The sequence below is a fragment of the Gymnoscopelus microlampas genome (assembly GCF_963454915.1).
Source record: "Gymnoscopelus microlampas genome assembly, chromosome: 1".
Classification (NCBI taxonomy): domain Eukaryota; kingdom Metazoa; phylum Chordata; class Actinopteri; order Myctophiformes; family Myctophidae; genus Gymnoscopelus; species Gymnoscopelus microlampas.
This window is the reverse complement of record NC_139962.1, coordinates 432245-457500: the sequence shown is the minus strand read 5'-3', so window position 1 is coordinate 457500 and position 25256 is coordinate 432245. Positions and strand designations below refer to the sequence as shown.

Genomic DNA, 25256 nt, shown 5'->3' with positions numbered 1-25256 from the left:
GACCTGTAAGGGTCCATTTGGTTTCATCTGTACACAGACTTTCAGACATGTAAAGTCCATTTTGGTTCCATGTGTTACTGGTGTATGTGTTTCTAGTTAACATGCTACAGACTCAGAGCCATATCAAAGCTACTGGACAAAAGTAAACATACCCATTCAGCAGAATGTCAAGTACAAAATGCATAAGAATATTCAAAAAATAGGAGATCTCCATTTGTACTCTTGCAGACCTGTAAGGGTCCATTTGGTTCTATCTGTACAGTGTACACAGACGCTCAGACATGTAAAGGTCCATTTTGATTCCATGTGTTACCGCTGTAGTTTGTCCTGGTGTACTGTATGTGTTTCTAGTTAACATGCCACAGACTCAGAGCCATATCAAAGCTACTGGAATGAATACAAAATGGGCCACTGTTCATTTAATTCAATTTTGGGTTCTGTGTGCTGGTGTCTGTCGCCCGCCTCTTCTTCCAAAGCCAATGCAGTTCCTTCATGTGGAACGTGTCACGTGAGCCACCCAACGAACGCCAACTGAGAGGGAGAGAAAGGAAATAAATTAGACAACGGTGGTGTTGGTACTTTAATAAGGACCCCTAATTTAACATGCATCAGGTCTACAGACCCTGTTAATGGCATGGCTATCTCTGAGACCCCAATTTATATAAGGGTGCGTTCGGAAATTACGCACCGGAGCACACTCGCCTATTAGTTTGTATTGGCCAGTGTGCTCAGTGCTGTATTTTCGAACGCGCCCATAGTGAAATGTATGTTAATTTAACTCAGTGTGTAGAAACCCTTGATACATTGATCAGTTCCCCTCTTCTAATGTCTCACTAAATTTCCACACCAACACCATTTTCACATAATGTTCAACTATCATGACAGAGAGGTTTCAGGGATATATGGTAAAATAAATGTGGCGTGCTGTGAGCTTGTAGATTGGCTATTTTTGGATAACTGTGTAGGCTAGTCACACCCTTACCTTGCAAAACGTGAGGTCCAAGAGGTTCTTGAATGTGGTCACTGCCCTCACCAGGTCAAACAGCGCTGCGTCTGGAACATACAGACACAGGGAGAGTGTGTAAGTAATCAAACCGTTTTTGTTTTTTTAGTCAGGCTCTACTTTATACTGTTATGCTGTACATTACTTCTAGACTCATGTTAAACCTACCATGGTTTTATAAGCTTGGTCATCACAGATGCTCCTCGATCTCTTCATCCCCACTGCTGTGACTCAGGAAATGACAAGCAGAAACAGATCTGAGAAAGAAAGAAAATTAAAAAGAAAAAGAGAAGGGTTAGACACAATCAAAGCCATATCATGCTCCATCGCAGGAAAAAACTACAAACAGTAACATACTAATATCAATGCAGGGTCTTAACGTTTTCTGGGGCTTGCATTTAGCTGCTAACCAGTGTTTAATAAAGTCATGTTTGTTGTTTTATTTTATGTAAAGGCTCAGCAACATCAGAACTCCACAATGAAAATATATAATCGTTGCCTTGTGCCTTCATACCTGAGGAGAACTCCTCTTGTCCAAAATGGTACAGCTGGGTTCCATGATGCTAACCTGGAGGTTATGCTGTATAGAGAGAAAGAAAAGAGAAGGAAAAAATACATTTAAGATTTCGGCTGTGGCATAAGATTACAGATTGGCTATTTTCAGCAGCCAGTTCATTTAATGTAAAGCAAAATAATTAAGAAAATTAGCAGCCGTGTGTGTGTGTGTGTGTGTGTGTGTAAGCTTTTAGCTTAATTCTGCCTTATTCTAGCCTTCAGCTAACATGAGCTCGGCGATCTATATAAATAACACAGATTTACCTACCAATCCATCGATCAACAGTTAGTATCATAACTCTGTGACGTGATTAAAAGTAATGTGGGTAGCAAACAAGAAAAGTCTAGTCAGTTAGCTAGCTAGCCAGCTAGCATGCAAACAATGAAACAGACAGTGGGGGATGGGCTGTGCACCGTGCATAAACCTAAAATAAGATCGAATAAAACTATTATTACTGGCGTAAAAGTGAATTGACATATACATAAAGACACATAAAAGCTAAAACTCACCTCTTGGCTCGGAAAAATAACTTTGTTTGCAAGCTCTGGGCAGGAGTTACTGCCGACCGTCCACTGCAGTTAAAAAGGTCCGCCTTCCGTGTTGAGAGAGAGGGTGGGAGGAGTCGTGTGTGATACTTCTGTGTGACGAATATTACTCCGCATGTGTAGTCCTCCGTCTGAGTAGCCCTCCGCTGGAGAACATATCTTCCCTTTCTTTTTTAACAAAAATGTACTATTTAATTTGAACATCGATATATCAGCGGTGATTTTTCCCTAAGGCGAGAAGGGTCAGGGACCTGCTTGGTAGCAACCGGATGTCCTGTCGTTGCTCAAGGCACGGAGACAGTGTTGCCATGTCTGCTTATTATGAGCGACTTTGGGTTTGTTTGAAGACGCGTTGTGAGCTTGTACATCGGCTATTTTCAATATATATATATATATATATATATATATATATATATATATATATATATGTATATAGGCCATGTGGCCTATTAGTCGCCACATGACTTTAGCCAATACACAGTTTTGGGCTTGTTTTCATAGACCTGGCTGCTTATTTCTCTCGCAAAATATGGCAACACTCAGTCATTTGATGTAAGCATCCGTTGCGTATATCCGGTGTATACCGCCACCTACTGAACTGGAGTATATTGAGTCCCTGTAAGGCCTAAATAAAGTATGTTTAGTGCTAATAATGAATTATACAACTTGATAATAATAATAATAATAATAATAATAATAATAATAATAATAATAATAATAATAAGGGTAATAATAACAATAATAATAATAATAATAATAATAATAATAATATTGATAATAATAACAAGACACTTCATTATATATATTTTGTTTTAAATAAGCAAATACATCAACTCTAAATTAGAATTAACAATGCAAGGAATAAATATAATAGCAACAGAATAAGAATAATAAAAACAACAAAGCTAAAGTTTAATTTAATTTCAGGGACCCCAGTCCAATGGCATTTCTATCTTTGGGACCCAAATTCATCTTTATCTTTAATTAAAATCATTGTTAATTTAACTCTGAAACACGCACAACGTACAAGTTTCACAGGTCCATTTGGTTCCTTCCTATCATTTAGCTGGGGACCCCCTGGAACTCCCTCAAGACCCATGGTGGTCCCTGGACCCCACTTTGAGAACCAATGGTTACAGAATGTATAGGGAAAATTCAAAGCGTGGCAATAACAGCGTCAGGACGTCGTGACGCTGGCTGCAGACCGCCGCAGACTCTTCTAAAATGCTACTCCGCCGGACATTTCGGTGAGCGAGACATCTCCGGCGTGAGGAGGGCGTGAGGAGGGTGAGCCTCCGCTCGGCGGGGCCCGCTCTGTCCAGGCCGGCCTGACGTCAGTTGCAACGCCGATCTGCTAGCTGGGTAGATTATATATTTATATTTTCCATTGGTCACTAGATTATATATTTATATTTTCCGGTGGTCACTAGATTATATATTTATATTTTCCGGTGGTCACTAGATTAGACATTTATATTTTCCATTGGTCACTAGATTATATATTTATATTTTCCGGTGGTCACTAGATTAGACATTTATATTTTCCAGTTGTCACTAGATTAGACATTTATATTTTCCGGTGGTCACTAGATTATATATTTATATTTTCCGGTGGTCACTAGATTAGACATTTATATTTTCCGGTGGTCACTAGATTAGACATTTATATTTTCCGGTGGTCACTAGATTAGACATTTATATTTTCCGGTGGTCACTAGATTAGACATTTATATTTTCCAGTTGTCACTAGATTAGACATTTATATTTTCCGGTGGTCACTAGATTAGACATTTATATTTTCCGGTGGTCACTAGATTAGACATTTATATTTTCCGGTGGTCACTAGCCTTGTTGTGTTGGTGGTCACTAAACTGGACAGACGGTGATTTTAAGTTTGACAAACATATTCACTCTGTTGTTAAATCCAGCTTTTATCAGCTGAGGCTTTTAGCCAAAATCTGCTGTAATCCTTTCTGATTCTGAATGTCTTATCCATGCTTTTATCTCAACCCGACTCGACTACTGTAAAATAAAGTGAATGTGAAACATGGCACTTTATGTTGGCCTTAGCCAAGCCTGCTTGTCACGACTACAGTTAGTCCAAAACGCTGCCGCTCGCCTCTTAACAGAGACACGGAAATATGATCACATCTCCCTGATTCTTGCCTCCCTACAATGGCTCCCTGTTCGTTATATGATTCAGTTTAAGACTTTAATGTTTGTCTTTAAGTCTTTAAATGGGCTGGCACCAATATACATATCAGAGATTCTACCTCCCAATAACTCTACAAGGGTCTTAAGGTCTACTGACCAGTCACTCCTTAAGGTCTACATTACATTACATTACATTACATTACAGTCATTTAGCAGACGCTTTTATCCAAAGCGACTTACAATAAGTGTATTCAACATAGGTAGGGAACGAAACTACTAATCACCAGAGGTCTTAAGTGTATTTCCTGTAAAAACAAGCAACCAAGAGTATACCTAGCGCTAAGGTAAAAGTGCAATATATCAGCTATCTACTTTCAAGCACATGAGATAAAATAGCCAAATCAAATGAGCACGAGCTAATCAATCCAATACAACAATAGTTCCTAAACTAGTTAACAACAAGTAGGCCAGGCAAAGAGGAAGGGTAGTGTTTCCTGAAGAGGTGGGTTTTCAGCCTGCGGCGAAAGATGGGCAGTGACTCTGCTGTCCTGACATCAGTGGGAAGTTCATTCCACCACTGTGGGGCCAGAACAGAAAAAAGTCGTGACCGTGTCGATCGACCAGAAGGACCGTTGAGTGGCGGGGGAGTCAGTCGCCCCTTGGTGGCCGACCGGAGTGGTCGGGAAGGGTTGTGGGCATTGACCAATACCCGGAGGTAAGAGGGAGCTGTTCCTTTCACTGCCCTATAGGCTAGCACCAGGGTTTTAAACTGAATGCGAGCCGCTACGGGGAGCCAGTGCAGGGAACGGAGAAGGATAGTTGTGTGAGAGAACTTGGGGCGGTTGAACACCAGACGAGCCGCAGCTTTCTGAACAAGCTCCAGGGGTCTGATGGCAGATGCCGGAGCGCCAGCCAGGAGGGAGTTGCAGTAGTCCAGGCGGGAGATGACAAGAGCCTGGATGAGCACCTGGGCTGCCTTCTCCGTGAGGAAGGGCCGAATTCTCCTGATGTTGTAGAGGAGGAATCTGCAGGACCGTGTCACTGATGCGATGTTAGCCGAGAACGACAGTTGATCGTCCAGGGTCACACCCAGATTCTTCGCAGTCCGAGTTGACGTCACCACAGCGTTCTCAATGGTGATGGCCATGTCTCGGTGAGGACAGCCCTTCCCCGGGATGAACATCAGCTCGGTCTTGTCCAGGTTGAGCTTCAGGTGGTTCGTCGACATCCACTCCGAGATGTCAGCCAGACAAGCAGCAATGCGTGCCTCCACTTGTGTGTCAGAGGGGGGGAATGAGAGGATCAGCTGGGTGTCATCGGCATAGCAGTGGTAGGAAAAGCCATGGGAGCGGATGACAGCACCAAGAGATGTAGTGTAGAGAGAGAAGAGAAGAGGACCCAGAACCGAGCCTTGGGGAACCCCAGTAGTGAGCCTGTGTGGTTCAGACACAGACCCTCCCAGCATCACCTGGTAGGAGCGACCCGTCAGGTAGGATGCAAACAGGGAGAGTGCAGAGCCTGAGACACCCATCCCCTCGAGGGTGGAGAGGAGGATCTGATGGTTCACTGTGTCGAACGCTGCAGACAGGTCCAGGAGTATCAGGACAGAGGAGAGAGAGTTCGCTCTAGCGGCATGGAGTGACTCCGCCACTGCCAGGAGGGCAGTCTCTGTCGAGTGACCCACTTTGAACCCAGACTGGTTGGAGTCCAGGAGGTTGTTCTGGTGGAGATACGAGGACAGTTGTTTGAACACAGCACGTTCGATAGTTTTAGATAGGAAGGATAGAAGGGAAACCGGCCTGTAGTTCTTGACTTCAGAGGGGTCAAGTGTCGGTTTCTTGAGGAGGGGGGTGACTCTGGCAGTCTTGAAAGTAGAGGGAAAGTAACCAGATGTCAGAGAGGTGTTAATAAGGTGGGTTAAGAAGGGAAGAAGTTCAGGTGCAGTGGACTGCAGCAGAGGGGATGGGACAGGGTCCAGAGAGCATGAGGTGGGGCGGCTAGAGGTAACAAGGAGAAGGACCTCGTTAGGAGAAAGGGGAGAAAAGTGGGATAGAGAGGTGGAGGGGGGGGAGAGAGGAGTAGATGAAACTAGAGAGGGGAGGGTGGAAGAGGGACGGGTGTGGGTAGTGCGCAGGGCACCAGCCGGGGGAGGAGGGAATGAGGATCGGATATCGTTCACCTTCTTGTCAAAGAAGTTGGCGAAATCGTCAGGGACGAGGGACGAGGAGGGAGGAGGGGGAGGTGGTTGCAAGAGAGAGGAGAAAGTTTCAAAGAGTTTTTTTGGGTTAGAAGCAGAAGCCTGAATTTTAGTGCAGAAGAAAGCAGCTTTAGCAGCTGATAGAGAGGAGGAAAAGGTAGAAAGGAGAGATTGGAAGGTAAGGAGGTCCTCCGGGAGGTTGCCATTTCTCCATTTACGCTCAGCTGCTCTTAGGCTCCGTCTCTCAGTACGCACTGAGTCCGACAACCAGGGTGCAGGTGGAGTTTGGCGTGCAGGCCTGGTGGTGAGGGGACAGAGATGGTCCAGGGAAGAGGATAGAGTAGAGAAAAGAAGATCAGTGGCAGTGTCGGGGGATAGTAGGGCAAAGGATTCGGGGGCAGGGAGAGCAGAGAGGACAGAGGAGGAAAGATCAGAGGAGGATAGTGAGCGAAGGTTGCGACGTGAGGAAATCATGTGGGTAGGGAGGGGCTGTGGGGGGGGGGAGGAGAGAGAGAGAGAGTAAGACATGAGGTAGTGATCAGAGAGTTTCTTACCCTTTTCACTGGGAGGAGGAGTGACGGACAGGTTAGCAGTAGAGCAGCCTCTGGTGAAGATCAGGTCCAGTTGGTTGCCCTTCTCGTGGGTAGGGGGAGATGGGGAAAGGACTATGTCGAAGGCGGCGAGAAACGACAGTAGTGGGTCTAGCTGCTTCTCGGTCGGGAGGTTGAAGTCACCCAGAAGGATGATTCCAGAGCCGTCGACCGGGAAGTGAGAGACTAGATGGTCGAGTTCCTCCAGGAAGCCACCAGCATGGCCCGGTGGGCGATAAACAACTGCAATGGTGAGCTTGACTGGATGAGAAACCGTGACCATGTGATATTCAAAAGAGTTAGGAGAGAATTGTGACAGTGAGACAGGAGAGTATTTCCATTTTCTGGAAATTAGGAGACCAGCACCACCACCTATCCGCACGCCTCTGGGAGTGTGAGAGAAAGAGAACACATCTGACAGAGCCGCGGGTGTAGCAGTGTTTTCTGGTGGGATCCAAGTCTCAGTCAGGGCAAGGAAGTTAAGGGAGAGCCCGGATGCGTAGCCTGTGATGAAAGCAGCTTTGCCTTCCACCACAGCCGAGCGGCAATTCCAGAGCCCCCCTGTTACCACTTGCTCGACGTGAGTTGAAATAGTAGGATATATTAGATTAGCGGTCTCAAATATACTCAAACTATCTAGGTGACTCAGGCAGAATACAGGGTTCCTTCAGCTGTTGAATTTACACACTGAAGTCACACTGGCCCCACACTGACTTTAAACACCTTGACACTGTGAATGCCCCTCCCCTAATTATACAAGTCTTCAGTTCAAAGTGCCTTTAATAGGCTGTCAGCTGAGCAATAGAGCAAGCTAAATAACAACTAGTTAGAAGCTAAAGCAACTATACAACTACACAACACTACAACTATACAAACTACACAACACTACAACTATACAAACTACACAACACTGACACTTTAGAACAAAGTACAGCTACTTAAAGCAACCTGCTATTAGAAGAAAATATACTCAAACTATCTAGGTGACTCAGGCAGAATACAGGGTTCCTTCAGCTGTTGAATTTACACACTGAAGTCACACTGGCCCCACACTGACTTTAAACACCTTGACACTGTGAATGCCCCTCCCCTAATTATACAAGTCTTCAGTTCAAAGTGCCTTTAATAGGCTGTCAGCTGAGCAATAGAGCAAGCTAAATAACAACTAGTTAGAAGCTAAAGCAACTATACAACTACACAACACTACAACTATACAAACTACACAACACTACAACTATACAAACTACACAACACTGACACTTTAGAACAAAGTACAGCTACTTAAAGCAACCTGCTATTAGAAGAAAATATACTCAAACTATCTAGGTGACTCAGGCAGAATACAGGGTTCCTTCAGCTGTTGAATTTACACACTGAAGTCACACTGGCCCCACACTGACTTTAAACACCTTGACACTGTGAATGCCCCTCCCCTAATTATACAAGTCTTCAGTTCAAAGTGCCTTTAATAGGCTGTCAGCTGAGCAATAGAGCAAGCTAAATAACAACTAGTTAGAAGCTAAAGCAACTATACAACTACACAACACTACAACTATACAAACTACACAACACTACAACTATACAAACTACACAACACTGACACTTTAGAACAAAGTACAGCTACTTAAAGCAACCTGCTATTAGAAGAAAATATACTCAAACTATCTAGGTGACTCAGGCAGAATACAGGGTTCCTTCAGCTGTTGAATTTACACACTGAAGTCACACTGGCCCCACACTGACTTTAAACACCTTGACACTGTGAATGCCCCTCCCCTAATTATACAAGTCTTCAGTTCAAAGTGCCTTTAATAGGCTGTCAGCTGAGCAATAGAGCAAGCTAAATAACAACTAGTTAGAAGCTAAAGCAACTATACAACTACACAACACTACAACTATACAAACTACACAACACTACAACTATACAAACTACACAACACTGACACTTTAGAACAAAGTACAGCTACTTAAAGCAACCTGCTATTAGAAGAAAATATACTCAAACTATCTAGGTGACTCAGGCAGAATACAGGGTTCCTTCAGCTGTTGAATTTACACACTGAAGTCACACTGGCCCCACACTGACTTTAAACACCTTGACACTGTGAATGCCCCTCCCCTAATTATACAAGTCTTCAGTTCAAAGTGCCTTTAATAGGCTGTCAGCTGAGCAATAGAGCAAGCTAAATAACAACTAGTTAGAAGCTAAAGCAACTATACAACTACACAACACTACAACTATACAAACTACACAACACTACAACTATACAAACTACACAACACTGACACTTTAGAACAAAGTACAGCTACTTAAAGCAACCTGCTATTAGAAGAAAATATACTCAAACTATCTAGGTGACTCAGGCAGAATACAGGGTTCCTTCAGCTGTTGAATTTACACACTGAAGTCACACTGGCCCCACACTGACTTTAAACACCTTGACACTGTGAATGCCCCTCCCCTAATTATACAAGTCTTCAGTTCAAAGTGCCTTTAATAGGCTGTCAGCTGAGCAATAGAGCAAGCTAAATAACAACTAGTTAGAAGCTAAAGCAACTATACAACTACACAACACTACAACTATACAAACTACACAACACTACAACTATACAAACTACACAACACTGACACTTTAGAACAAAGTACAGCTACTTAAAGCAACCTGCTATTAGAAGAAAATATACTCAAACTATCTAGGTGACTCAGGCAGAATACAGGGTTCCTTCAGCTGTTGAATTTACACAATCTACTAACTGACCAGTCACTCCTTAAGGTCCTACTGACTGACCATTCACTCCTTAAGGTCTACTGACTGACCAGTCACTCCTTAAGGTCTACTGACTGACCATTCACTCCTTAAGGTCTACTGACTGACCAGTCACTCCTTAAGGTCTACTGACTGACCAGTCACTCCTTAAGGTCTACTGACTGACCAGTCACTCCTTAAGGTCTACTGACTGACCAGTCACTCCTTAAGGTCTACTGACTGACCATTCACTCCTTAAGGTCTACTAACTGACCAGTCACTCCTTAAGGTCTACTGACTGACCAGTCACTCCTTAAGGTCTACTGACTGACCAGTCACTCCTTAAGGTCTAGACTGACCAGACACTCCTTAAGGTCTACTGACTGACCATTCACTCCTTAAGGTCTACTAACTGACCAGTCACTCCTTAAGGTCTACTGACTGACCAGTCACTCCTTAAGGTCTACTAACTGACCAGTCACTCCTTAAGGTCTACTGACTGACCATTCACTCCTTAAGGTCTACTAACTGACCAGTCACTCCTTAAGGTCTACTAACTGACCAGTCACTCCTTAAGGTCTACTGACTGACCAGTCACTCCTTAAGGTCTACTGACTGACCATTCACTCCTTAAGGTCCTACTGACTGACCAGTCACTCCTTAAGGTCTACTGACTGACCAGTCACTCCTTAAGGTCTACTAACTGACCAGTCACTCCTTAAGGTCTACTAACTGACCAGTCACTCCTTAAGGTCTACTGACTGACCAGTCACTCCTTAAGGTCTACTGACTGACCAGTCACTCCTTAAGGTCTACTGACTGACCAGTCACTCCTTAAGGTCTACTAACTGACCAGTCACTCCTTAAGGTCTACTGACTGACCAGTCACTCCTTAAGGTCTTAAGGTCTACTGACTGACCAGTCACTCCTTAAGGTCTACTAACTGACCAGTCACTCCTTAAGGTCTACTGACTGTCCAGTCACTCCTTAAGGTCTACTGACTGACCAGTCACTCCTTAAGGTCTACTGACTGACCAGTCACTCCTTAAGGTCTACTGACTGTCCAGTCACTCCTTAAGGTCTACTGACTGACCAGTCACTCCTTAAGGTCTACTGACTGACCAGTCACTCCTTAAGGTCTTAAGGTCTACTGACTGACCAGTCACTCCTTAAGGTCTTAAGGACAAAGAGACTGTGTCTCAATGTGTTTTACTGGTTAAATAAAGGTTAAATAAAAAAATAAAAAAAACTGACCAGTCACTCCTTAAGGTCTTAAGGTCTACTGACTGACCAGTCACTCCTTAGGGTCTTAAGGTCTACTGACTGACCAGTCACTCCTTAAGGTCTACTGACTGACCAGTCACTCCTTAAGGTCTTAAGGTCTACTGACTGACCAGTCACTCCTTAAGGTCTACTGACTGACCAGTCACTCCTTAAGGTCTTAAGGTCTATTGACTGACCAGTCACTCCTTAAGGTCTACTGACTGACCATTCACTCCTTAAGGTCTACTGACTGACCAGTCACTCCTTAAGGTCTTAAGGTCTACTGACTGACCAGTCACTCCTTAAGGTCTACTGACTGACCAGTCACTCCTTAAGGTCACAGCAACAAAGCTGGAGATAGATCATTTTCCTCCATAGCGCCACACTGTGGAAGGAGCTTCCACCCCATGTTAGAGCGTCTCAAACCCTGCCTGTGTTTAAAGGAGAATTCCGTTCATTTTAAGTGTTATGTTTGATGTGAGTCAAATCACTTACCAACGTAGAAATGAAAATCGCGTGACTCCACAGATCCCCCTATCGACCCCCACCGTTGGCATGATAGTAGGATTGTGGATAGCCCAAATTCGCCTATTTTAACAAATGCAAAGTCTGTTTTTTTGCTTCTAGTACTCATTGTTGAGTCCCATGATAATGTAACAGGCGCTAAAACTCCGAGAAGCTAACGGCTAATAACAGAACGAACGAAATGCTGGTTGCCGGTTTCTCTCCCGACCTGGCAACCTGGGGCTGCCATGCAGAGATATAAGCAGCCCCAGCGTTAGCTCGTTCTGTTATTAGCCGTTAGCTTCTCGGAGTTTTAGCGCCTGTTACATTATCATGGGACTCAACAATGAGTACTAGAAGGAAAAAAACAGACTTTGCATTTGTTAAAATAGGCGAATTTGGGCTATCCACAATCCTACTATCATGCCAACGGTGGGGGTCGATAGGGGGATCTGTGGAGTCACGCGATTTTCATTTCTACGTTGGTAAGTGATTTGACTCACATCAAACATAACACTTAAAATGAACGGAATTCTCCTTTAAATCACGTTTGAAAACTCACTTGTTCTCCTTGGCGTTTGAACATTCAGATTGAGAAGCTGCTGTTTCCTCTACAGGCATTGTGTCTGATGTTGTCCTGTTTATTGTGTTGTTTTTGCTCTTGTTTATGTTAGTATTGTGTTACTGAGTGTTACTTTGGTTCAACATGTTGTTTTAAATGTGCTCTATGACCAAGGTACACAACTCTGACTGCACACTAACACTTATACACACAGTCCTATGATCAGAGATGAGGTTCCACTGGGCGTGGCTACCCCATAGGTACAACAGCGGCAAAGGGTCCTTGTTTTACCTTTTTCACCACATGGTATCTATAAACTAAACAAAGGGTCCTTGTTTTACCTTTTTCATCACATGGTAACTATAAACTAAACAAAGGGTCCTTGTTTTACCTTTTTAACCACATCGTATACATAAACTGTGTGTGTGTGGACCATCTCTGTCCCCTCACCACCAGGCCTGCACGCCAAACTCCACCTGCACCCTGGTTGTCGGACTCAGTGCGTACTGAGAGACGGAGCCTAAGAGCAGCTGAGCGTAAATGGAGAAATGGCAACCTCCCGGAGGACCTTCTTACCTTCCAATCCCTCCTTTCTACCTTTTCCTCCTCTCTATCAGCTGCTAAAGCTGCTTTCTTCTGCACTAAAATTCAGGCTTCTGCTTCCAACCCTAAAAAACTCTTTGAAACTTTCTCCTCTCTCCTGCAACCACCTCCCCCTCCTCCCTCCTCGTCCCTCGTCCCTGACGATTTCGCCAACTTCTTTGACAAGAAGGTGAACGATATCCGATCCTCATTCCCTCCTCCCCCGGCTGGTGCCCTGCGCACTACCCACACCCGTCCGTCTTCCACCCTCCCCTCTCTAGCTTCATCTACTCCTCTCCCCCCCCCCCTCCACCTCTCTATCCCACTTTTCTCCCCTTTCCCCTAACGAGGTCCTTCTCCTTGTTACCTCTAGCCGCCCCACCTCATGCTCTCTGGACCCTGTCCCATCCCCTCTGCTGCAGTCCACTGCACCTGAACTTCTTCCCTTCTTAACCCACCTTATTAACACCTCTCTGACATCTGGTTACTTTCCCTCTATTTTCAAGACTGCCAGAGTCACCCCCCTCCTCAAGAAACCGACACTTGACCCCTCTGAAGTCAATAACTACAGACCGGTTTCCCTTCTATCCTTCCTATCTAAAGCTCTCGAACGTGCTGTGTTCAAACAACTGTCCTCGTATCTCCACCAGAACAACCTCCTGGACTCCAACCAGTCTGGGTTCAAAGTGGGTCACTCGACAGAGACTGCCCTCCTGGCAGTGGCGGAGTCGCTCCATGCCGCTAGAGCGAACTCTCTCTCCTCTGTCCTGATACTCCTGGACCTGTCTGCAGCGTTCGACACAGTGAACCATCAGATCCTCCTCTCCACCCTCGAGGGGATGGGTGTCTCAGGCTCTGCACTCTCCCTGTTTGCATCCTACCTGACGGGTCGCTCCTACCAGGTGATGCTGGGAGGGTCTGTGTCAGAACCACACAGGCTCACTACTGGGGTTCCCCAAGGCTCGGTTCTGGGTCCTATTCTCTTCTCTCTCTACACTACATCTCTTGGTGCTGTCATCCGCTCCCATGGCTTTTCCTACCACTGCTATGCCGATGACACCCAGCTGATCCTCTCATTCCCCCCCTCTGACACACAAGTGGAGGCACGCATTGCTGCTTGTCTGGCTGACATCTCGGAGTGGATGTCGACGAACCACCTGAAGCTCAACCTGGACAAGACCGAGCTGATGTTCATCCCAGGGAAGGGCTGTCCTCACCGAGACATGGCCATCACCATTGAGAACGCTGTGGTGACGTCAACTCGGACTGCGAAGAATCTGGGTGTGACCCTGGACGATCAACTGTCGTTCTCGGCTAACATCGCATCAGTGACACGGTCCTGCAGATTCCTCCTCTACAACATCAGGAGAATTCGCCCCTTCCTCACGGAGAAGGCAGCCCAGGTGCTCATCCAGGCTCTGGTCATCTCCCGCCTGGACTACTGCAACTCCCTCCTGGCTGGTGCTCCGGCATCTGCCATCAGACCTCTGGAGCTTGTTCAGAAAGCTGCGGCTCGTCTGGTGTTCAACCGACCCAAGTTCTCTCACACAACTATCCTTCTCCGTTCTCTGCACTGGCTCCCCGTAGCGGCTCGCATTCAGTTTAAAACCCTGGTGCTAGCCTATAGGGCAGTGAAAGGAACAGCTCCTTCTTACCTCCGGGTTTTGGTCAATGCCCACACCCCTGCCCGACCACTCCGGTCTGCCACCTCGGGGCGACTGACTCCCTCCCCACTCAACTGTCCTTCTGGTCGATCGACACGGTCACAACTTTTTTCTGTTCTGGCCCCACAGTGGTGGAATGAACTTCCCACTGATGTCAGGACAGCAGAGTCACTGCCTATCTTTCGCCGCAGGCTGAAAACCCACCTCTTCAGGAAACACTACCCTTCCTCTTTGCCTGGCCTACTTGTTGTTAACTAGTTGTAGGAACTATTGTTGTATTGTTGTATTGGATCTATTAGCTCGTGCTCATTTGATTTGGCTATTTTATCTCATGTGTTTATGAAAGTAGATAGCTGATATATTGCACTTTTACCTTAGCGCTAGGTATACTCTTGGTTGCTTGTTTTTACAGGAAATGCACTTAAGACCTCTGGTGATTAGTAGTTTTCGTTCCCTACCTATGTTGAATGCACTTATTGTAAGTCGCTTTGGATAAAAGCGTCTGCTAAATGACTGTAATGTAATGTAATGTAATGTAATGTGTGTGTGTGTGTGTGTGTGTGTGTGTGTGTGTGTGTGTGTGTGTGTGTGTGTGTGTGTGTGTGTGTGCAGGACTTCATGATGCAACAGACCATGTTGAGGGTTAAAGATCCGGTCAGATCCCTGGACTTCTACACCAGGATACTGGGCATGACGTGAGTGTTGATTTATCATCCATTCATTGTTGTCTCCACCAGGCCGAAAGGCCTGGCGAGTATGTTTTACCATAGATATATATATAAAGGCTAGATGGCTCAAGGGGGCGTCGCAAGCGCAGCTCAACCGCGGCCATCTTGTGACGGTCATTCATAACATTATATCTATGGTACATGTACTTTGAAATAACCATAGCGTGCTCAATTTTCATCCCATTTTCAAACGGTTTGGTGTTTTGTAAACACCAAAGATGTAGTTATGATACCGCATACTTAATTTTATTAAAAAAAAAAACATGATTATAATTATGAGTATGCGGTATCATAACTACATCTTTGGTGTTTACAAAACACCAAACCGTTTGAAAATCGGATGTAAATTGAGCACGCTATGGTTATTTCAAAGTACATGCACCATAGACATAATGTTATGAATGACCGTCCCAAGATGGCCGCCATGTGGCAGCGTCGTACTCCATTGGCCAGCAGCGCGGGTGAGTCATCTAGTGTTTATATATATCTATGTGTTTAACCCTCTGTCCGTTTGTCCGTCTGTGACCAGCTAATCTCCGCCACCGTTGGCTTGATGACAGTGAAACTGTGCACACACACTCCCTGAATGCCAATTCAGAACTTCTGGCCCAAACATGGGCCTTTTATAGCGCCACCAGGTGGCCGATTTGTGCAAAACATATTTTTTGACAGTACTCCTACACATTTTGTCCAAAAATCTCGCAAATCGGCACACAGTATCTCTATAGTCATAAACAAAACGGTTTCCAGCAGTGGTCCGTTTTCAACAAAATGCCTCAAATCAAAACACAGCGTGCAATTTACGTGAAATGTTGCACGCATATTATCACTAGGCAGAGGAAGAAATACCACATGAAAATGTTCAAATCAGCCTCATGGTGGCGCTATAACAGGCCGATTCATGTTTTTACCTATAACTGCACCGATCTGTGTAAAACTTTGTATGTGCACTCCCTAGAGGCCAAGGAAAAACTTGGCCCTGCATCTTTCACATCTGCCTTTTATAGCGCCACCAGGAGGCCGACTTATGTAAAACATTTTTTTTTATATTACGCCTTCCGATTTTATCCAAATTTCACGCAAATCGGTACACATGATTTCTATAGTCATGTGATCAAGTGATCAAGACGGATGTATTGTCATTTTTCATATTCCATCCTCATTGGCTAAGATTGACATCTAAAGTTTGCATTATTGGCTTGTTTTGAACAAAATTCCGCAAATCATGAACGCACCGTCCGATTGCGGTCAAACTTAGCGCGCACATTCACACTATGTTGGGAACTAATGTCACCCTTTTAACATTGGCCTGTTATAGCGCCACCAGCAGGTCTAATTTAGCAAAACATTTTTTGGCACAAAATGCCTCAAATCATGAATGCAGTGTCCGGTTGCCGTGAAAGGCCTAAGAATAAATGGCACCCTTTAAACATTGGCCTATTATAGCGCCACCATGAGGCCACAATGACCTACCTGACCTGGCGGAGACCTGTGCTGAGTTATTTTGTCAGATTAATTTAGCCAGTTAACCTCGATATGTTTATTATCCATAGCCTCGGAAACCCATGCCTTTTTTTTTTGTTTCAAAAGAAAAAAAATCACACCCAGTGTGAAGTGGGCGGTGTGTGGTCATCACAGTGATGGAAGCTCACTTTTAAAAAAAAGTGTTTTCTTTGAAGTGCATAGTTATTAATGTCATCATGTGGTGTACACTACAATGTCTCTGTATTCTATGATCTTATAGTTTACTGACACACTACACTGTCTCTGTGTATTCTATGATCCTATAGTTTACTGAGACACTGCACTGTCTCTCTGTATTCTATGATCCTATAGTTTACTGAGACACTACAATGTCTCTGTATTCTATGATCCTATAGTTTACTGAGACACTACACTGTCTCTCTGTATTCTATGATCCTATAGTTTACTGAGACACTACACTGTCTCTGTGTATTCTATGATCCTATAGTTTACTGAGACACTACACTGTCTCTCTGTATTCTATGATCCTATAGTTTACTGAGACACTACACTGTCTCTGTATTCTATGATCCTATAGTTTACTGAGACACTACACTGTCTCTGTATTCTATGATCCTATAGTTTACTGAGACACTACACTGTCTCTCTGTATTCTATGATCCTATAGTTTACTGAGACACTACACTGTCTCTGTATTCTATGATCCTATAGTTTACTGAGACACTACACTGTCTCTCTGTATTCTATGATCCTATAGTTTACTGAGACACTACACTGTCTCTCTGTATTCTATGATCCTATAGTTTACTGAGACACTACACTGTCTCTGTATTCTATGATCCTATAGTTTACTGAGACACTACACTGTGTCTCTGTATTCTATGATCCTATAGTTTACTGAGACACTACACTGTCTCTCTGTATTCTATGATCCTATAGTTTACTGAGACACTACACTGTCTCTCTGTATTCTATGATCCTATAGTTTACTGAGACACTACACTGTCTCTGTATTCTATGATCCTATAGTTTACTGAGACACTACACTGTCTCTCTGTATTCTATGATCCTATAGTTTACTGAGACACTACACTGTCTCTCTGTATTCTATGATCCTATAGTTTACTGAGACACTACACTGTGTCTCTGTATTCTATGATCCTATAGTTTACTGAGACACTACACTGTCTCTGTATTCTATGATCCTATAGTTTACTGAGACACTACACTGTGTCTCTGTATTCTATGATCCTATAGTTTACTGAGACACTACACTGTCTCTGTATTCTATGATCCTATAGTTTACTGAGACACTACACTGTCTCTCTGTATTCTATGATCCTATAGTTTACTGAGACACTACACTGTCTCTCTGTATTCTATGATCCTATAGTTTACTGAGACACTACACTGTCTCTGTGTATTCTATGATCCTATAGTTTACTGAGACTCTACACTGTCTCTGTATTCTATGTATGTGTTTACCTTGTGTATTGTAAGTCAGTCTGGATAAAAGCATCCGATAAATGAATACATTATACATTGTTTATAACTATACATTAATGGAACTTCTAATTTGTGTGTGTGTGTGTGTGTGTGTGTGTGTGTGTGTGTGTGTGTGTGTGTGTGTGTGTGTGTGTGTGTGTGTGTGTGTGTGTGTGTGTGTGTGTGTGTGTGTGTGTGTGTGTGTGTGTGTGTGTGTGTGTTTAGTCTCCTCCAGAAGTTTGACTTCCCGTCCATGAGGTTCTCTTTGTTCTTCTTGGGGTTTGAAGACAAGAAGGAGATTCCTGCTGATGTGAAGGAGAGGACGGCCTGGACCTTCTCTAGGAGAGCTACTATAGAACTGACCCAGTACGTTTATTATATATATATGTATATAGAGAGAGAGAGAGAGAGAGAGATTATGAAACACCTAATAGTCCACCTAATGTAATTTCGTTCAAATTTTCGGGGGATTAGGAAAACTATATATTTTTGGAAACTTCAGAGTATAACAAATCAGAAAATCCATGATTCCATTTGCGCAGAAGCCAATATGGTGGCCATCTTGGATTTTGAAAAATGGCGACCTTTGAATATTCGTTTTTCAATATCTCGACTTCTTGATTACGTAGGATCTGGATTCTAGTGGCTAAATCTACATTTTTAGGGTCAGGAAATCCAATGGTGCTAATTAAAAATATTTACAAATGATCAATGGCACAGATTTGGTCATAATCCTTGATTTTGGGGGAAACAATGTAATATTCGTTTTTCCACTATTATGACTTCTAGATTACATAGGATCATGATTCAAGTGGTTAAATCTACATTTTTCAGGAAATCCAATGGTGCTAATTAAAATCTGTGATCAATAGCACATATTTACATAACAATCTCGAATTGTAATATCTGATTATCTGAAGAGACAGAGACAGATGATTTCTCTCATTGACACAAGGTTGCGTCATTTATTTACACAAACACAAACTAGACCAGTCTATACATCATCCTCACTATCATCATTGCTGTCACTAGCCAATGTATCTTGACAGTCTTCATCATTTTGGCAGTCAGCAATACACTGACATAGCTCCATACAGGGTAGCCCCACTGATCTGCATGAACATCTAAGTGAAGAACAGTCTGCTTTACAGTGACATCTGACCATCTCAATGATTGCCTCTGGTGCTGGGAGGGACTCAGTTGTAACTGGTTTCAGCTGGTCGTCCTTGTCCTTGTAGTAGCCATTGTTGAGTGGGTCAAGGAACTCCTGCTGAGTAATGTGGACTCTTAGGACATGCTGCTTGAGAGCACCAAGGGCGGGTGGAAGCTTGTCCCCTTCTACAGTACCTTGTGTTTGCAGAGTATCACTCACTATCATCATTGCTGTCACTAGCCAATGTATCTTGACAGTCTTCATCATTTTTGCAGTCAGCAGTACACTGACATCTGTCAGCTGGGATTTTGGAAGTGGCACCAATATGGAAAATTCTGGGTGCAGACCGAGCCAAAGCTTTGCCTGCATTTCATGCCTTTACAGGAGCAGACAACACTGGGATAGGATAGGCAAACCTACCTGGTGGAACAGCTACCTCAAAGCTGGTGATGATGTCCTCCAGGCTCTGAAGATGCTTTCTCAAACCAGTGATGTGATAGAGGATCTACTAACTACAGTAGCTAAGTTTGTATGCACTGCATACTTACCAAAGGGGATCAAAATCGAAAACATCCCTGAGCTGAGATGGCATCTATTATGCAAACACATGGCAGAAGGGGACAAGCTTCCACCCACCCTTGGTGCTTTCAAGCAGCATGTCTTAAGAGTCCATATCCAGGCCAGAGTGTGGAGTCAGGCACACATTGCTCAGCAGGAGTTCCTTGACCCACTCAACAATGGCTACCACAAGGACAAGGACGGCCAGCTGAAACCAGTTACAACTGAGTCCCTCCCAGCGGGGTGCTCCTTCCATTCCGACATCTCACCACTCCGACTAGTGGCTTCCGCGTGCGGTTAAGGTTAGGGTTAGGGTTAGGTATAGGGTTAGTTAACGTCGGAAAGGCGACATGTCGGAAAGGCGACCCCCACCAGAGGCAATCATTGAGATGGTAAAGCAGACTGTTCTACACTTAGATGTCCGTGCAGATCAGTGGGGCTACCCTTTACGGAGCTATGTCAGTGTACTGCTGACTGCCAAAATGATGAAGACTGTCAAGATACATTGGCTAGTGACAGCAATGATGATAGTGAGGATGATGTATAGGCTGGTCTAGTTTGTGTTTGTTTAAATAAATGACGCAACCTTGTGTCAATGAGAGAAATCATCTGTCTCTGTCTCTTCAGATAATCATATATTACAATTCTAGATTGTTATGTAAATATGTGCTATTGATCACTGATTTTAATTAGCACCATTGGATTTCCTGAAAAATGTAGATTTAACCACTTGAATCATGATCCTATGTAATCTAAAAGTCAAAATAGTGGAAAAACGGATATTACATATTTCATTTTTTTTCCCAAAATCAAGGATTATGACCCAAATCTGTGCCATTGATCATTTGTAAATATTTTTCAATTAGCACCATTGGATTTCCTGTGGTGAAAAACGAATATTCAAAGGTCGCCATTTTTCAAAATCCAAGATGGCCACCATATTGGCTTCCGCGCAAATGGAATCATGGATTTTCTGATTTGTTATACTCTGAAGTTTCCAAAAATGTATAGTTTTCCTAATCCCCCGAAAATTTGAACGAACCTTCTTTTTTGGACATATAGAACTGGACTATAAATCACACATAGAACTTGTCTGTAAAAACACTTCAGTTTGACATTTTATTTTGCTTTGATCCATGTTTGAGTCACTCCCACAGACGGGTCCAATGTGGGCGTGCACTCCTCTTTATGTAAATAGGTGGCTGTGGTAAAAAATGTCTTTCTCTCTCTCTCTCTCTCTCTCTCTCTCTCTCTCTCTCTCTCTCTCTCTCTCTCTCTCTCTCTCTCTCTCTCTCTCTCTCAGTAACTGGGGTTCAGAGACAGATGAGACTCAGTCTTATCACAACGGGAACTCAGATCCTCGTGGTTTTGGTGAGTTTTACATTATTATCATAATGCATATTTTAAACCCCATGTTTTCAACGAATGCCTAAGCGTGTAATCCCGGGCGCTACTCTCTCTCTGCCAGCCTGGGGAGAGATCCAAACTGAGATCATGCTTCCTTCAACGCATGAGGAGTGAGCAGGCCGCTTCTTGTCACCTGACAGGGGGGAGTGTCCCCGGTAGGACGTAGCTTCTTGTCACCTGACAGGGGGGAGTGTCCCCGGTAGGACGTAGCTTCTTGTCACCTGACAGGGGGGAGTGTCCCCGGTAGGACGTAGCTTCTTATCACCTGACAGGGAGGAGTGTCACCGGTAGGACGTAGCTTCTTATCACCTGACAGGGTGGAGTGTCCCCGGTAGGACGTAGCTTCTTATCACCTGACAGGGAGGAGTGTCACCGGTAGGACGTAGCTTCTTATCACCTGACAGGGGAGAGTTTCCCCGGTAGGACGTAGCTTCTTGTCACCTGACAGGGGGGAGTTTCCCTGGTAGGACGTAGCTTCTTGTCACCTGACAGGGGGGAGTTTCCCCGGTAGGACGTAGCTTCTTATCACCTGACAGGGGGGAGTTTCCCCGGTAGGACGTAGCTTCTTATCACCTGACAGGGTGGAGTTTCCCCGGTAGGACGTAGCTTCTTGTCACCTGACAGGGGGGAGTTTCCCCGGTAAGACGTAGCTTCTTGTCACCTGACAGGGGGGAGAGTCCCCGGTAGGACGTAGCTTCTTGTCACCTGACAGGGGGGAGAGTCCCTGGTAGGACGTAGCTTCTTATCACCTGACAGGGGGGAGTGTCCCCGGTAGGACGTAGCTTCTTATCACCTGACAGGGTGGAGTTTCCCTGGTAGGACGTAGCTTCTTATCACCTGACAGGGTGGAGTTTCCCTGGTAGGACGTAGCTTCTTATCACCTGACAGGGTGGAGTTTCCCCGGTAGGACGTAGCTTCTTATCACCTGACAGGGTGGAGTTTCCCTGGTAGGACGTAGCTTCTTATCACCTGACAGGGGGGAGTGTCCCCGATAGGACGTAGCTTCTTATCACCTGACAGGGGGGAGTGTCCCCGGTAGGACGTAGCTTCTTATCACCTGACAGGGGGGAGTGTCCCCGGTAGGACGTAGCTTCTTGTCACCTGACAGGGAGGAGTTTCCCTGGTAGGACGTAGCTTCTTGACACCTGACAGGGAGGAGTTTCCCTTGTAGGACGTAGCTTCTTATCACCTGACAGGGGGGAGTGTCCCCGGTAGGACGTAGCTTCTTATCACCTGACAGGGGGGAGTGTCCCCGGTAGGACGTAGCTTCTTATCACCTGACAGGGGGGAGTTTCCCCGGTAGGACGTAGCTTCTTATCACCTGACAGGGGGGAGTTTCCCCGGTAGGACGTAGCTTCTTGTCACCTGACAGGGAGGAGTTTCCCTGGTAGGACGTAGCTTCTTGACACCTGACAGTAGGGGTGTGCCGATATATCGTCCCGCGATATATCGCGATACGTTTTCGCGACGATATGTATCGTTTTGGAAAAAAAAAATATCGTTTTTGAAATTCTTTTTTTTTTTTTTTTTTTTTTTTTTTTACAATCATAATAATCAGGCATGCAAACGGCCCCGAAGTGAAAAGAGTGACAACATGTTTTTTTTTCGGGTCAGGTGTCATACTATTTGGATTCAAAACGGCTATTGTAGCTGAAAAGCTACAAGTTTGCATGTCTGAATAATGCAAAAACAGAATTATTTGTTTGCATTTTCTTTTTTTCTCCTCCATATATTTTCATAATAAAAAAAGTGCGTATCATATCGTATCGAAATCGTATCGAAGTTGTGAGCCAAATATCGTATCGTATCGTTTCGTGAAATTAGTGTATCGGCACACCCCTACCTGACAGGGAGGAGTTTCCCTTGTAGGACGTAGCTTCTTGACACCTGACAGGGGGGAGTTTCCCCGGTAGGACGTAGCTTCTTATCACCTGACAGGGGGTAGTTTCCCCGGATATATTTATATATATATTTATACAGATGTGCCATTTCAAAACTTTAAAAGTCCTGCCATCGGCAAGACAGTAAATTTTCAGGGGATTCCCAGGGCAATAAGAGGGACAAAGAAGGGCATTTAAAATGCTGAATTATTTTGATGATCACTGCTTTTATGATGCTAATTAATTTGAGCAACTGGTCAAGGACCTCTTCAAATCACCTTTCGCCTCATAATGAGTCTGACACCTTCTTCAACACACATTCTTTTGTTCTCATGTATATGGATGTCTGTTGAAGGGAAAAACGGAGTTGTGTAGTGACAACTTCTTTTCAGGGGCAAAACAGTGCATTTTTAAGGGCAGAACAGGGAAAGAACAGTAACGTGTGAAGTTTTGAAGTGGCACATCTGTATATATATTTCATATATATTAATACATATTTTCAGGTCATATTGGTATAGCAGTTCCAGATGTTTACGCTGCCTGTAAACTCTTTGAAGAACAAGGAGTCACGTTTGTCAAGAAACCAGACGATGGTGAGAGAGATGATGCACACATATAATTATATGCACTATAATATACTATTATATATATACTATATGAGTGTGTGTGTGTGTGTGTGTGTGTGTGTGTGTGTGTGTGTGTGTGTGTGTGTGTGTGTGTGTGTGTGTGTGTGTGTGTGTGTGTGTGTGTGTAGGTAAGATGAAAGGCTTGGCGTTCATTCAGGATCCAGACGGTTACTGGATCGAAATCCTGAGTCCCAACAACATGGTGTCAATCACATCATAGACCCGCCCCCTAGCAACCACCCAGCAACCACCTGACAACATGGTTTCAATCACTTCATAGACCGGCCCCCTAGCAACCACCTGACAACATGGTGTCAATCACATCCTAGACCTGCCCCCTAGCAACCACCTAGCAACAATTTGACAACATGGTGTCAATCACGTCATAGACCCGCCCCCTAGCAACCACCTAGCAACCATTTGACAACATGGTGCCAATCACTTCATAGACCCGGCCGCCCCCTAGCAACCACCTAGCAATTAGCCTAATGCAGATCAAGCTGTGATCTTTCAGTGAATATCTGGGGAGAGAATTATTATGATAATGATTTTAATTATATATATATATATATATATATACATATGTATATGTATATGTATATGTATACGTATACGTATACGTATATATATATATATATATATATATATATATATATATATATATATATACATATATACATATATATATATATATATGTATATGTATATGTATATGTATACGTATACGTATACGTATACATATATATATGTATATATATACATATATACATATATATATATATATATATGTATATATATACATATATACATATATATATATATGTATATGTATATGTATATGTATATGTATACGTATACGTATACGTATACGTATACGTATATATATATATATATGTATATACGTATACGTATACGTATACATATACATCGGGTGTCAGCATTTTATAATAACAGATCACGTTTGGTGGCCGAAATCTCAGCGTTGAGCTGTGCGGCGCTGTTTAAGCTGTAGGCTCCACGATGTGCATTTCATGTGAAAAAAAACATGCCTCCATTTTGGCCGATGGTCCTGGCTAACGCCTGGAACGATAACATCTCTCACACGAGTAACAATGGCGGATCGATCGTGTGTACGAAATGAGTCGTTTTCCCCAGCGTAAAAGGTTTGGGAGTTAAAGGGGTTTTAGAGGAGGAGATAGAGCGGAAGTGGATGGGAGCCATGTTTTTTGACACAATGATCCATCTGGCCTTTCCTTCTCAGAATCACCGTGGGTGATCCCAGTGGGTGATCCCAGTGGGTGATCCCACGGGTGATCCCAATGGGTGATCCCAGTGGGTGATCCCAGTGGGTGATCCCAGTGGGTGATCCCAGAGCTACATTTCCCGTATGGAAAAAAAAAAAAGACACCAAACACGGTTCAGACCGCGTTCGGCACCCGATGTGTTAATAACAACAAACAGTAGCTTGTTCATAATGTTTACTTTATTGTTCAGTAAAGTGAACGTCAATCAGCAACTCTGTGACTCGTGTCATTTTTCTAACCATGTTGCATCATGTTGAGCTTGT

The 25256-nt window shown here is 44.0% G+C and overlaps 1 protein-coding gene and 1 long non-coding RNA gene across 2 annotated transcripts in view; one reads left to right on the top strand and one right to left on the bottom strand.

The window, feature by feature from the left end:
• LOC311052510 (lactoylglutathione lyase-like) overlaps nucleotides 1-23958 on the top strand; it is a 25412-nt gene extending 1454 nt beyond the window's left edge. Inside the window, exons 2-6 of the mRNA XM_084067490.1 lie at nucleotides 14980-15062; nucleotides 18291-18431; nucleotides 21080-21147; nucleotides 23567-23656; nucleotides 23818-23958. Of these exons, the coding sequence (XP_083923616.1) occupies nucleotides 14980-15062; nucleotides 18291-18431; nucleotides 21080-21147; nucleotides 23567-23656; nucleotides 23818-23909 (474 nt within the window). The 3' untranslated portion in view covers nucleotides 23910-23958. The remainder of the gene's footprint in view (nucleotides 1-14979; nucleotides 15063-18290; nucleotides 18432-21079; nucleotides 21148-23566; nucleotides 23657-23817) is intronic.
• Nucleotides 226-1265, bottom strand: LOC311047569. The gene is made up of 3 exons (XR_014601017.1): nucleotides 1172-1265; nucleotides 983-1053; nucleotides 226-531 (listed from the first exon to the last, which is right to left on the bottom strand). It is a non-coding gene; the product is annotated as an uncharacterized lncRNA (long non-coding RNA).
• Nucleotides 23959-25256: the final 1298 nt, after the last annotated feature.